Below are 12,054 nucleotides of genomic sequence, written 5' to 3' on the forward strand. Positions count from 1 at the left end.
TCGGGAACTGTAGGAAATTGTCCGTAGGTATGTGTTTGAATAGTTGTGAGTCTTTGTGTGACCTCCTGTCCAGGGTTTCCCCTGCCTCTCGCCCAATGAAACTGGGATATGCTTCACCCCCTCCTCACGACCCCCATCAGGGATTAAGCGGCATAGAAAAATGGATGGGTGAATGGATTGAGTAAACACGTTTTTATAATTTATACAACTTCTTGACATGCTGGAGCTAGGATTGACACAAGCTCAGACGCCCTTCAGGAGAGAATAAGCAGAAGAAGATGGAGACACATTTAGATTATAATTGTGTTGCCAGAACTTTCCAGATGATGAAAGAGCTGAGCGAGGTAAACGAGGGACATTTAGATTATAATATAAATAACTTCCCCTTCAAAGATCTCAAGCAAAGATAGGTTTGTAGTTGCCATATTTAGAGTTTTATTCTCACAGAAAACTACAGACTCAAGTCAAGTTTGTGTCGCCCGTCGTAAAAATCTATAACTGGTGTGTGTTCTCTGCCTAAATGTGGCTTCAAGTGCTTCAACAGACGAGCTGCGGCTTCTTTTTCCGGCTTTCATGATGAAGCCGCTCGGACCCTAATCTTATCTCCCTGTAACTCGATGAACTAAATGCATTGAACAGTTTTGGCGGTTCATAAACGAGAGCAGACTGGACGTCCGTTTATCAAACAAAGCTTCAACTGGTGTCCCTTTTTTTTTCTTCTTTCTCCTTTCTTGATGTGGCTGGAACCGGGTTCATCTGGTGTCCTCATCAGTGTCGGCTCCTGCTGCCTCTCTGATTTATGAGCCTAACAGGCTGAAGGAAGCAGAGCCAATCGCTGCTCTGATTTATGCACTGCTGGAAGTCTTTTTCCTCTTTCTCTGTGGCACACACTCGGTTTGGAAACATGATTTAGCTGCGGCCGCGTCGTCTATGTTGAGCTTCCAGTGGGAGGTTCGGTCCGGAGGACGGCTCGTGTTTGCAGAGGATGTCATTAGAAACCGTCGAAGATAATGAGGCAGCTGCTGATGTTGCCCGAGGCAGATAAGCTTATGATTCACTAAATGGTTTTGGATGAATCTTTTCCCCTCATTATGGTCTGCCGTACACAAGACAAATATCCCGCGCTGTTGAAGAACATGAAATGAAACTTCTCTTCTTGTTATGCGTCTCTCAACGATGGTTTTCTCGTGAGTCATGGAGTAGTTAAGTTGTTGTCGTCCAGCAAGAAGAAATGGACGTTTAAAAAAATTAAATTGAACCAATCACGTTATCATCACAGTTCAATGCTGTAGACAAAAAACTTTATTTTTATGAATGACTTTAACATATGGGCATCGAATGAAAACCCAACGCAAACACAAGGGACAAAATGTTTTCATTTGTGGCCAACGAAAATGCTTGTTTACCAAATTGTCTTTAACACAAAATATTATAGTTAGTGGTGTTAGAAAATATCAATATGGCCATATATCTCGATATTCTTTTCCTCTATACTGTATCAATATTCAACAACATTCATTCACAGACTATTTTTTCACTTTTCGCTTGATAATCATATTTTATATGTTACTATAGTTTTGTTATGGTTTATATACAATTAACTTTATGTTAACGTAAATATTTACGCTGTGTTCTTTTTTTTGTGTTGCAATTAAGCCGTAGTTATCTCCTCTGCAGCTAAAGGAATATTGAAATACTTCGAACTCCCAGCGGCAACTGAGGATGAGAGGATACAATCGACTCAAGCTGCTTTTAAAGCTGATGTTTTGACATAAACAAATGAAAGCATTTACGACTTCATCAAGAGTCATGTGGTCTGTAAACTCTGCAACACCAGAGTCAAGTACTGGACAATACTACACATATATACTTGTTACTATATGATCGTAATATATTGTAACTCTGCCTCTGTATCGTGATGCGTATCACCATATTCTTGCACGCCATACACGTCCCAACTGATAATGTTATAATCTTTTTGTTCTTGGAGGCTGAATGTCTTTTTTAAGACCTTTAAGATCTTTTGGCGGGCCAGATATGGTCCCTAGACCAGGATTTGACACCATGTAGCAGGGGCAACTACTAAGGAAGGGAAGCAAAAACCCTCTTTAGGTCTTCAGAGCTAGAGCTGTATTCCTGCTAGTGTCATCCCAGGTGTTTTCCAGTTGTTCCGATGCTTTTTCTTTATCATTATGTGACGTTGTTGACTTGAAGTACAGTTAAATTCCAACCATTATTTTTAGTTCAATGACAGTTTTGTAAGCGACACACAATAAAACAAAAACACCACCTTTGTAGAATCACCTTACACCACGTGGTTAGTCCTGCTCTACAGGTTTTTGGAAAAAGTTTTAAATTTCCATTCTGGCTTGGTAACACCACATCATTCTTCTCTGTAGAGTGAAAACATGGGGCGAGAGTGTTTGGGTTTTGCCTTAAGAGTGAATTTCACGGATGTATGGTTAAAAGGAGTTTGAAAGAATGCGACTGGAGATTCTAGACCCCTCTGAGGTCAGGAGTGCAGACACTGGGGAGAGATATATGGAGGCCAAAGAGCCAACACGAGGAGACGTATTTTTGTTGGACCACTATAAAAAGGTTCAATTTACACTTTGGCCTATGATGCATGTGGTTCGTTCTGCTCCTGCTGGAGTCTCCGAGACTTTGATCGACCGTCCGAAACAGAGGTTGATTATAGAAGGATCTCGCCTTTTATTTCACCAATGTTCTGACCTGTACAAGCTTAAAACCAACACAAATAACAGTGAAGGTGAAAGTCCCGTAAAAAAAGTGTCCCCAGGAACAAAAAAAAGGGGGTGAAGGGGGTCACTTTCCCCTTCCTGGTGTTTGTATGTTGGCTTGAGTGATGTGTTTGGTGTTTCCAGTAACTCAGTATTTTTTAACAAACGCATACAAAAAACGACTTTAAAGTGAAACCTTTAAAACAAACTTTTTCTGGCGGCTTATGTCAAGAGAAAAATTGTACAGTATATAAAAATGGAAGATGTAACAATATATATAATACTTTAGGTCAGAGGTCATGCAAGGGGCCGACATTTTAACTGAACTCGGTTCAAAAATATGAACATGCTTTGAGTGGTTTTAAAAAGTGAATAATAAGACATACATAATGCTGTGTATTTTATTGAAAAGATGCTAAATTATCAACCAATATATGTGGATTTGGTTCGATGTATGTAGTCCAGGTGAAAAAACATGGAGATATTTCAGTGGAATCTTCACTCCTCATTTGAGTGATCAATGTTGGCAACTATAGAAACATTCTCCACTTTTACGTAACCCTACAATCACCTTAAATATCTATATTTTTATTATTTTATTTATATTCTATAATAGAATTATAGATGCACTTTCCACAACTAGGTTGTAGATTAGATTAACAGCATCCATGAAATACAAATATAAAGTTCTGAAACAGACAAAATACACAATGTAAATGTTAAAATAAAAATGTTAAATAAAAAAGCAAAAAAAGTCAAGATAAATATCAGAGATATAAAAACATTTATAGGAAAAAAACAAGTTACAATTAAGTGTTGTAATAATAGTTCGTACAGTTATTTGACGGTTTTATTTCAGGTTATTCTCAGATGACAACCATTTCTCTCTCACAATAATAGCTTCTTTTTTTTTATTTAATTTTTTTTTGTTCAAATACCTTAATTCTATTGGGAATTTTATCCACAATAAATAAGTAATTCCACCGCACAACACTTGGTCAAAAAAAGAAAAGTCACTCAAATCTTGACAAAGCCCAAGCTTTGACACAATGTGTGATCCTCTTATTGTCATTTGATTCTTTTTTTTGGATAATTCCTGACTCTCATCCAACATCCACAAATGATTCTGTGTCACTGACAGATGAACAGTCTCGCCATGAGTCCACAGACTGGTTCTTACTGGTTTATTTTGTTTTAGGAACTTCTCTGTGTTAAAGTCTGCGACTTCTTCAGTCCATTTGGTTATTTGCGAACATGTTTTTCTTCCTAACAAACTTTCCAAGGAAGCAGAAGTTGTTTTCTGTGCAGAATAACGCCCCAAAGGGAGTTGTGTGTATGTGTGTGTGTGTGTGTTGAGAGCATTAGTGTGTTCTGCCGTTTAACAGCTTAAGCAGCCTCCGTCTCACAGAGGCTCCACTGTGTCCTGCAGGGTTCCCCCTCAATGCGACTGTGTGCTCGGCAGTAGAGTGATCTCCACTCACCTGCCGCTCTCAAGTCGGCATGGAGGGAAGAAACCTGGAAACAGACTCACAATCTGGACTACAAGGACCCTTTTTTTTGCACACACACACACACACACACACACACACAGGCTGGATAATGGCACGGGCTGTCCAGGATGTGGATGTCACTTCCTGTGTTTGTCAGAGAATATTTGGCGTTGCTGTGGAAACCTAATGTAACATCGAAAATCCCCCACTTTTCGCCCTCTCTGCAGAGAAAAGTCAGTCGGTCGGGGAGGGACAGCCCTCGTCTCCGACCCTCGCCGCCGCTGCCAGACTCTCCGCCATGATCCATGGCAAGGACAGAGTCTACGCCAACGCCATGTTGGTGGACCAGGTGAGTCCGGACTTCAATTATAGACCCTTTTTTTTTTGATTTTCACTTATTCAATCTGATCCTCCAGGTGGACGACGCCGACATCAAATATCGCCTACCAGGCGAGAAGACACCTCAGGTTGGCCCTCCAGGCTGGGATCCACTCTCCATGTCTAACTCAGGGAACTCCCCCAAGAGCCGGCGTCTCTTCTCGAGCCAGCACCGGGAACGAGGAACCTCAGGCTCTGAGAATAAAAGACCTCAGTCTCCGCTCGTCTCCCCGCGCTCTCCCCCTTCACCCTTCACCTCCTCCCCATCGTTCCCGTCCTCCCCGCTGGCTTCCGCCTTCCGATTGTTCGAAGGTGGACAGAGAAGGCAGCCGGGGGTCCCGGTCTCTCCCGCTCTGGTCCGTAGAGGATGTAGCTTGCCTGCGACCACTCAAATCCTGAGGTAGGACACATTTTGAGGTTCATTATTCAACAAATAATCCTTGAATGAGGTTCGTTTTGAAGCAATATTTTACAGGTAAAGATCTAGAGCCTTATACGTAAAGAAATGTATACATATGATATATTTAGGTGTGTTTAAAAAATGTTTAAATGTAAAAAATCCAAATGAGTTAGAAAAATGAAGATGTTTTGCTTTATAAAATATACTGACCATTAGTATATTTTATAAAGCAAAACATCTTAATTTTGCTTTGAGACATAAACAGGAAGTGACAGAAGCCAACATGATCCCGAAGGAATATTGTTCCCAATGTTCCTCCTTTGTTTCCTAAAGTTTTGTCTTGCATAAAACTCTAAAATTAGCAAATGTTTAATTAACTGTTAACATGTATATACTGCTGTAAATATCAGAAATAATGGACGAATAATAAAATACAATCATATAGGGGTGTTTATTGGAAGTAATCTGTTGATACGATATGTATTACGATAAAGGGACAACACAGAATTTACAGACCACATGACTCTTGACGAAGTCGTAACTCTTTTAATTTGTTTTCAAACTAAAATATGTCCAAACATCAGCTTTAAAAGCTGAAGGAGTCACTGTATCCTCTCGTCTTCAGTCAGGATTTCAATGTTCCCTTTAGATGCGGAGGAGGAAGTGACTACTGCCATTAACCGGCCGGAAATTGATTTGCTATATTTGGTAATATAATTAAACCATCAACAAATCTATTATCAAATGATCAAAAAAAAATATATTTGCTCATGTAATGATCTTCCAAATGAGTTTGATGAGAATCCACTTTCTGCTGAGTAAGTGTAACATCAAGCGCTGCTGTTTGTGCTGGATCTGCTCCACTGGGATAAGACTCCCTGTTCCTCCGGCTCACCTGGGCGAGCGAACACAAATATCATCAGCGTGGAATTCGAACAATGTTTTCTGGATGCGGCTCCTGTCGTCAGCGCCTGTGATGGAAAGTGACGGGAAGTCTGGACACAATTGAGCTGTTTGTGTTTTGACGTTTCTCCGTACATTCTTTCCAGTTTCCTCTCTGATGCTTCGGCGCACAAGACTCTTAATACTGACGCGTCTATTGTTGCCGCTCATGAGGGTTATGTCGCTTCAATAGCAGTGGGTTATGAACGTTGGGTCGTGGGGGCAGCAGTTAACGTTAAGAGTCCCTCATCCTAAAGAACCTTCACTGGGGATTTAAAGTTGTCTTTCTAGTCTCGCCTGTCCCAGGAGGCACTTTAGCCACCTGGAATAAAGCTCAACAGTTCTACTTTGAGTGTCATCTGGATATATATATATATATATTCACCCAAACTATCAATAATAAGTTTTTTTAAAGAGCGAAAAATACATTTTGAATATTTGAGTTAATGTTGAGTTTAAAGATCTGAATTTCTTTCATTAGATATGATCAAAAGCCAACAAAAAAAACATAATTGATCACAATTAATAAGGCTAATATAAGCAAAACAATATAATGTACCAAACTGTCTGTAACAGGAAGTACGACTTGAATGATTTATTTAAATGATTCTTATCCAGTAAGTTTTTACTTTTAACAGAAGTCTCTGTATAATAGTAGTTTCTTATGTTATTGTAAACAATTAAAAATATTTATAGGTAACGAAACTAATATTAATATAATATATGAACATACCATCTGCGGGCTACATAAAATGAGACTTGGCCCAGGTGCATTATGGGGCATAAATAGCCAATATAATGCAAATAAAATGTGAACTTGTAAATGGTGAAAGATGGTAGAAAATGAATGAAGGGAAAGTCAGAAGAAAACAACAACACAGACATGAATTATGGGTAGTATCTGGGGGGGTGTAGACGATGCACAATATTCAACATTAAAAATGAACATTAATTGTTTTTGTCAATGGTTTCTGCAGCAGGTTGTCTCCCGGCTCGTGACGTGTCCAACTGTTTGTGTCTTCAGCCCCAGCCTGGAGTGTGACAGCGGGGAAGAGGACGTCCTGGGACTCACTCACCCTTGCTCTACTTTCAAGCAGCAGTCGTCGCTCAGGTCCAGCTCAGGGGAGGAGAGAGACTCTTTGGAGGCTTCTCCGGAGATTAACCGAACCCTGTCCGACAGCACGGACAAGTCCTCCAAGGTACACCATGACAGTCTGGATCTGTGTCCTTTTATAGACTTCTAGAAAGTCCATCTCGCTGGATCGAGTATAAATATGAAACGTGTGACCTCGGATTTAACATAAATGGAAAGATATTTACATTTTAAAAGGAAGGGGAAGTAACGCTACAACATTTATTCTTTAATTTTATACATTTAAAGTGGTAGTTGTTGACAAGTTTATTTTAAAAAATGACGTCCAATCCACCAGGTTTTTACATAAACTTAGATGGCGTTTAAGCTTAATGCAACATACTCCATTTCTGTTTTTTTTCCTGATCTTGTTTGATTAATAAATACATAAAATAATAATGATAACAATGAAACCTTTCTCAGTGCACAACTCCTCCATAAAAACCCTTTTAAAATAGTAATAATAATAATGATTGTTTTAGGATCTATCAATAAACCTGAAGCAAATGTGAAATTAAAAGTTATTTTCCTGCTTCCTTCGGATCAACAGCTCTATAATGGTTTTATTGGTCAAGCAGATGTTTCAATTTCCTTTTTTTTTTTGAAGCTTTTGGACTTGTTTTACGGCTCAGAACCCCTCGTCTTTGGGTTCTGCCGTCTTTGTTCTGAAGATAAGAAAGGTCACCAGTCGCCTCCTCTGATAAAAGCCAGCAGACTTTCCGAACTCAAAGGCAGGAAGTGATATTATGTCACAAACAAACGGGTTAATACACAAACAAGGACACGGGTTCCGTCTTAAAGGTCATTGAATTTGGCTGCAGCCGAGTTCACTTCTACACTAGCAGAGAACATAGTGTGTGTGTGTGTGGGGGGGGGGAATTATTACAGCACCTGCTTTATTTATGGTGGCAACAAAACAGTGAACTCCCATGATGCATTTCTACAAACTGACCTTTTTTAGTGATGGCGGTTTTAGTCGCTACAATACTGTATTTAAGTTATAAGTACATGTTGCTCTGTCAATAGTGATCGTCAGCTGTGATTGGTTGACTGGGCGGCAAAGCCTTATTAGAGCTTTTAACATCACCGTTGTTGAGACTTTCATGTAGTTTGTCAGAAGTAATCAATGGCTGTGATTGGTTGGCTGGCCTGCAAAGCATACTGCTCAGGTCACCAATACAATGCCCAGTTTGCATGTTCAATTAAATGTTCTTAAATAAATGTTTAATTAGTTAAATTAAATGGTCACATCGAGGGTTACCGAGGGTTAAGAAGCAGTTGATCCATTCCTGACACGATTATCCTTCTGCCTCAGAACCAGGAGGAGGCCGAGGTCCGCCTGCGCTCGTACTCGTACTCCTCCCCCAAAGCGAAGCTGTCGCGTCCGCTGCTGAACCGGGACGCGACCATCGCTGACCTGGCAGAAGGTGAGCGAACTCCGACCTCTTTACCTCCGTGGCCCGCTCTGTTCCGGGAAGGTCAGCGAGACGGACACAAGTGTCACATGTCTCGCCGGGACGAGACCAGACTGTTGTCGTAAATAAAGCAAAACCTCCATAAAGTCGGTGTGTGTTCAGTGTCAGCCGAGCGCTGATACGGAGCTGTTATACACGTGTTAGTGACCTCCGCCACGGCCTCGCCTTCCTCCCGTGTAGGTGGCGCGTTCAGTAGCGGCGGTCGGTCTCTGCTGCAAGCCCTGTCTCTGTCCAAGTCCCTCTCACGCCTCAACCAAGTTAGTAAGTACCCGGACCTACAGACTCCACTTTCATCTGAAGGCAGAGCGGCTCCGGCTGCACAATTACAGGAAGACGTGGAATATTCTTGTGGTTCAATTCCTTCAATTACGGGGGGTTTCCTTCGGCCCCTGACTGACCACCGCAGGGTTTTATGGAGTTTGGGTTAGCAGTTGTAGCGCTGCCCTGTTAACAAACACACACACAGAGAAGCAGTTCGCACTCCAGTTGGCGAGGAAAGTGGAAGTTTGATTTCACACCAACAACAGAGCTCAGCTTATCTAAGAACAGAGGCCTGGAAGATTCTGAGCAGAGCTTATCTAACGTCACGACCAGCCCCTCAGGTCTCTTCACAATATCATGGTCTGGTTAATGTACCAATGAAGGTACATAGAAATAACTGTCTGGCCCAAGAATACATATTTATTTGTTGTTATTTGTGTTAAATATTAACTTTGCAACTCAACAATTGCACTCTAGCGAACTACAGTTTACGGGACACTTATTGTATTTTATTCAATACATTAATCTAAATATTTCTATTTTTATTGTATTTAAAAACACTCAAAATAAAAATCAAAATCCTATTTAGATATTATCAATTAGATATTGCTCTATAAATCATAAGTTATCACAGCAGAAAGTCCACAGGAGATAACAGAAATAGAAAAAAGATTAAACATAAATACATATTACATTTAACATACATTGCAAAAAAATGTTTATAGAAATACACAACAACAATATGACAATATAAAGTAGCATCAAAAAAAGAAAACCCCACAACAATAAAAGTACAACAATAAATAGTAGTAAAGTGCAACAGGGTACAGAAATAATTTAATTTTTTTTACATTACTGGCAACGTTTTCTTATTGTAGAAGAAAACTCCTTAAATATAAGATTTCTTTAACACGTGGACACATATGAGCCAAATGTAAGAATCAACAGAAAACCTGAATGTAGAAAATAAATCTGAAAATAAGGTTATTCCTCTGATTTATTTTCAAATCTTGGTAATAGAGTTTTCTTGCGGTTATACTTGAAAAAAGTGATTGTAGGGCATTCGTGGCAGTTTGGACCCAAAATTCCAATACAATCCTTTCACATTTTAACTGATTAAAAAGTGTTTCTTAAATGCTGTTATCTATCAAACATGGAATAATAAAGAAAGAATATCAAAGTATTCCATAAAAAATGACACTAAACTTTGATACTTTTAAGATCCTGGTCAGTGGTCGACGCTACAAAACAAACTGTGGCTCATGTTTCAGATGTTTAAAGTACAAAATAATACACATCTATTTCCACTTCATCCTTAATTGTGCAGCTCGTATCTGCGGTGACTAGAGGGTTGTGGGTTCCAATCTCTCCCCGGGTGTTTGGTTGTTGCTGGGCTTCTGTGTGTGACTCACCTGTGGAGCCGTGTGATCGAACGTCTTCTAGAATCTCCCCTGAAGTTTCCAGGCTCAGTTGTTCGACATGAAGATGAACAACTTTATTGACTAATCTGCCGTCCGAGCGATGAACCCAAAAACACTTTCATATTTCAAAAGTTTTGGAAAAGTCATCAGAAATCTGTTTTCCATCATCAGCTTATTGAAGGCAGAATTCATCTTCTTTCCAGCTCGGTGGGATCCTTGTATTTATCTCAACTCTCTCTCTGATTGGGGCTGAAGTTTCTAACCGCGACCTGCTGATCTGCCTCCAAAAACCACTGTTTATTCCTGTTTAACTGGAGCGTTTGTTGAATTACAGAGCAGAGCGCCTTCAGCCTGAGCGACAGCAGCCGAGAGAAGAGGTAAAGTGTCTTTTATGTGTCGACCCGTGATGTTTAGACGCGCTCGCTGGTTCCTGCGTGGACACAGTCGGGTCTTCAGAGCCTCGGCGGGGACAGGATGTGACATACTTCCTGTCCCGCTGCTGTGGCCAGAAGTCACTCTGATCAGAACCTCAAACAACCTCTGGATAAACAGAGAACCTCCCAGTGTCCTGCAGGAACACACACCACATCAGTGGCGTCTTAAAGGGTCCACAGTAACGGCTTCTTACTTCTGAATATTTACACCGACTCGCCTTTGATCCGCACTTCAAAAAACAAAACAACCAGATGTGGTTTCATCCTTCTGTTTTATTCTGTGACGCTGATTGGCTGGTTTCACATCAGGATTTGAAGTTTATTTACTAACTTATTCTAGGTCAACTCATGGCCCAGGGGCCAATTCCGGCCCACCAAGTCCTTTTAATGTGGCCAGACGGATCTTTGCTCAAACTCAAACAAATGATGTTTAGGTCCTGAACTATTAAGATGTCAGTGTTTAAGATAAGAGACGGAGACTATGGAGGTCAACAATTATACAGAGACTTCAAAAACAAGTGAGAGGTTTAGTATATTAAATATAAAAAGGGGTTCGAACCGAGAATAGTTAAAGATTTTGGCTTAAGTTAAGTTTTTTTCTTCAAGGAAACTCAAAATTATAATAGTTTTATATAATATATGTTAATAAACCTTCTCTGATAAATAGTATTTTTACATGTGGCTGAACCATAACTATAACACTTTGTTCTTTATACAACAAACATGTTATGTTTTCCCTGATCATTCGTCCTCCACTATGAAGAAACACCCCAGAGTTACTCTGGCCTCTAGTTCCTCACAGGTGTAATGTCCTTTTTATCTTTATTCCTTGTGTTGTCTCTGGGTCAAATTGACCCGCACGCCTGGAAAAACCAATCCCTCTGAGATAACACACGGGTTAAGTCAAACCTGAAATCTAAATTCGGATAAGATAAGATAAGATACTCCTTTAAAACTCTAAAAAGGAAGATTTGTGTCGTCACAGTAGCAAGTTCACAGTAGAAAAAGATTAAACATACACTGCACATATACATTCAAATACAAATAAATTATAACAATAATAAACTGGAAATGTACAGTAGAAGTACAACACAGTAACAAAGTACCAAAGTAGGGTGAGGGAGTTAAAAACACTTGTTAAAATATTCTGAATGTTATATAACCTTGACTTGATTGTCCAGGCTGGACTTCTGACCACATTAAAGGTCCAAAGTTTTCAAAATAAAAGTCAATTCCTCATCTCAGAAACGTAAAAAGTACATACATCTGCTGTTTTACAATGTAGTCATTAGCACAGAGCTCACTCTTGACCTTTAAGGTATATACTTTATTGAGTATTGTTTTGATTGTTTAAGCGCTTTGTGACCCTGGTCTGGAAAA

General features: G+C 39.9%; 1 protein-coding gene across 3 annotated transcripts in view; it reads left to right on the forward strand.

Moving 5' to 3' along the window:
* LOC148087431 (rho guanine nucleotide exchange factor 28-like) overlaps positions 1 to 12,054 on the forward strand; it is a 54,672-nt gene that overhangs the window by 24,565 nt on the left and 18,053 nt on the right. For all 3 annotated transcript variants that reach the window (XM_087788048.1, XM_087788049.1, XM_087788050.1), the window contains 6 exons: positions 4,459 to 4,580; positions 4,648 to 5,009; positions 6,976 to 7,150; positions 8,399 to 8,510; positions 8,739 to 8,819; positions 10,575 to 10,617. In XM_087788048.1, the coding sequence (XP_087644174.1) occupies positions 4,459 to 4,580; positions 4,648 to 5,009; positions 6,976 to 7,150; positions 8,399 to 8,510; positions 8,739 to 8,819; positions 10,575 to 10,617 (895 nt within the window). The remainder of the gene's footprint in view (positions 1 to 4,458; positions 4,581 to 4,647; positions 5,010 to 6,975; positions 7,151 to 8,398; positions 8,511 to 8,738; positions 8,820 to 10,574; positions 10,618 to 12,054) is intronic.

Source organism: Callionymus lyra, chromosome 1 (assembly GCF_982586985.1).
Source record: "Callionymus lyra chromosome 1, fCalLyr1.hap1.1, whole genome shotgun sequence".
Lineage (NCBI taxonomy): Eukaryota > Metazoa > Chordata > Actinopteri > Syngnathiformes > Callionymidae > Callionymus > Callionymus lyra.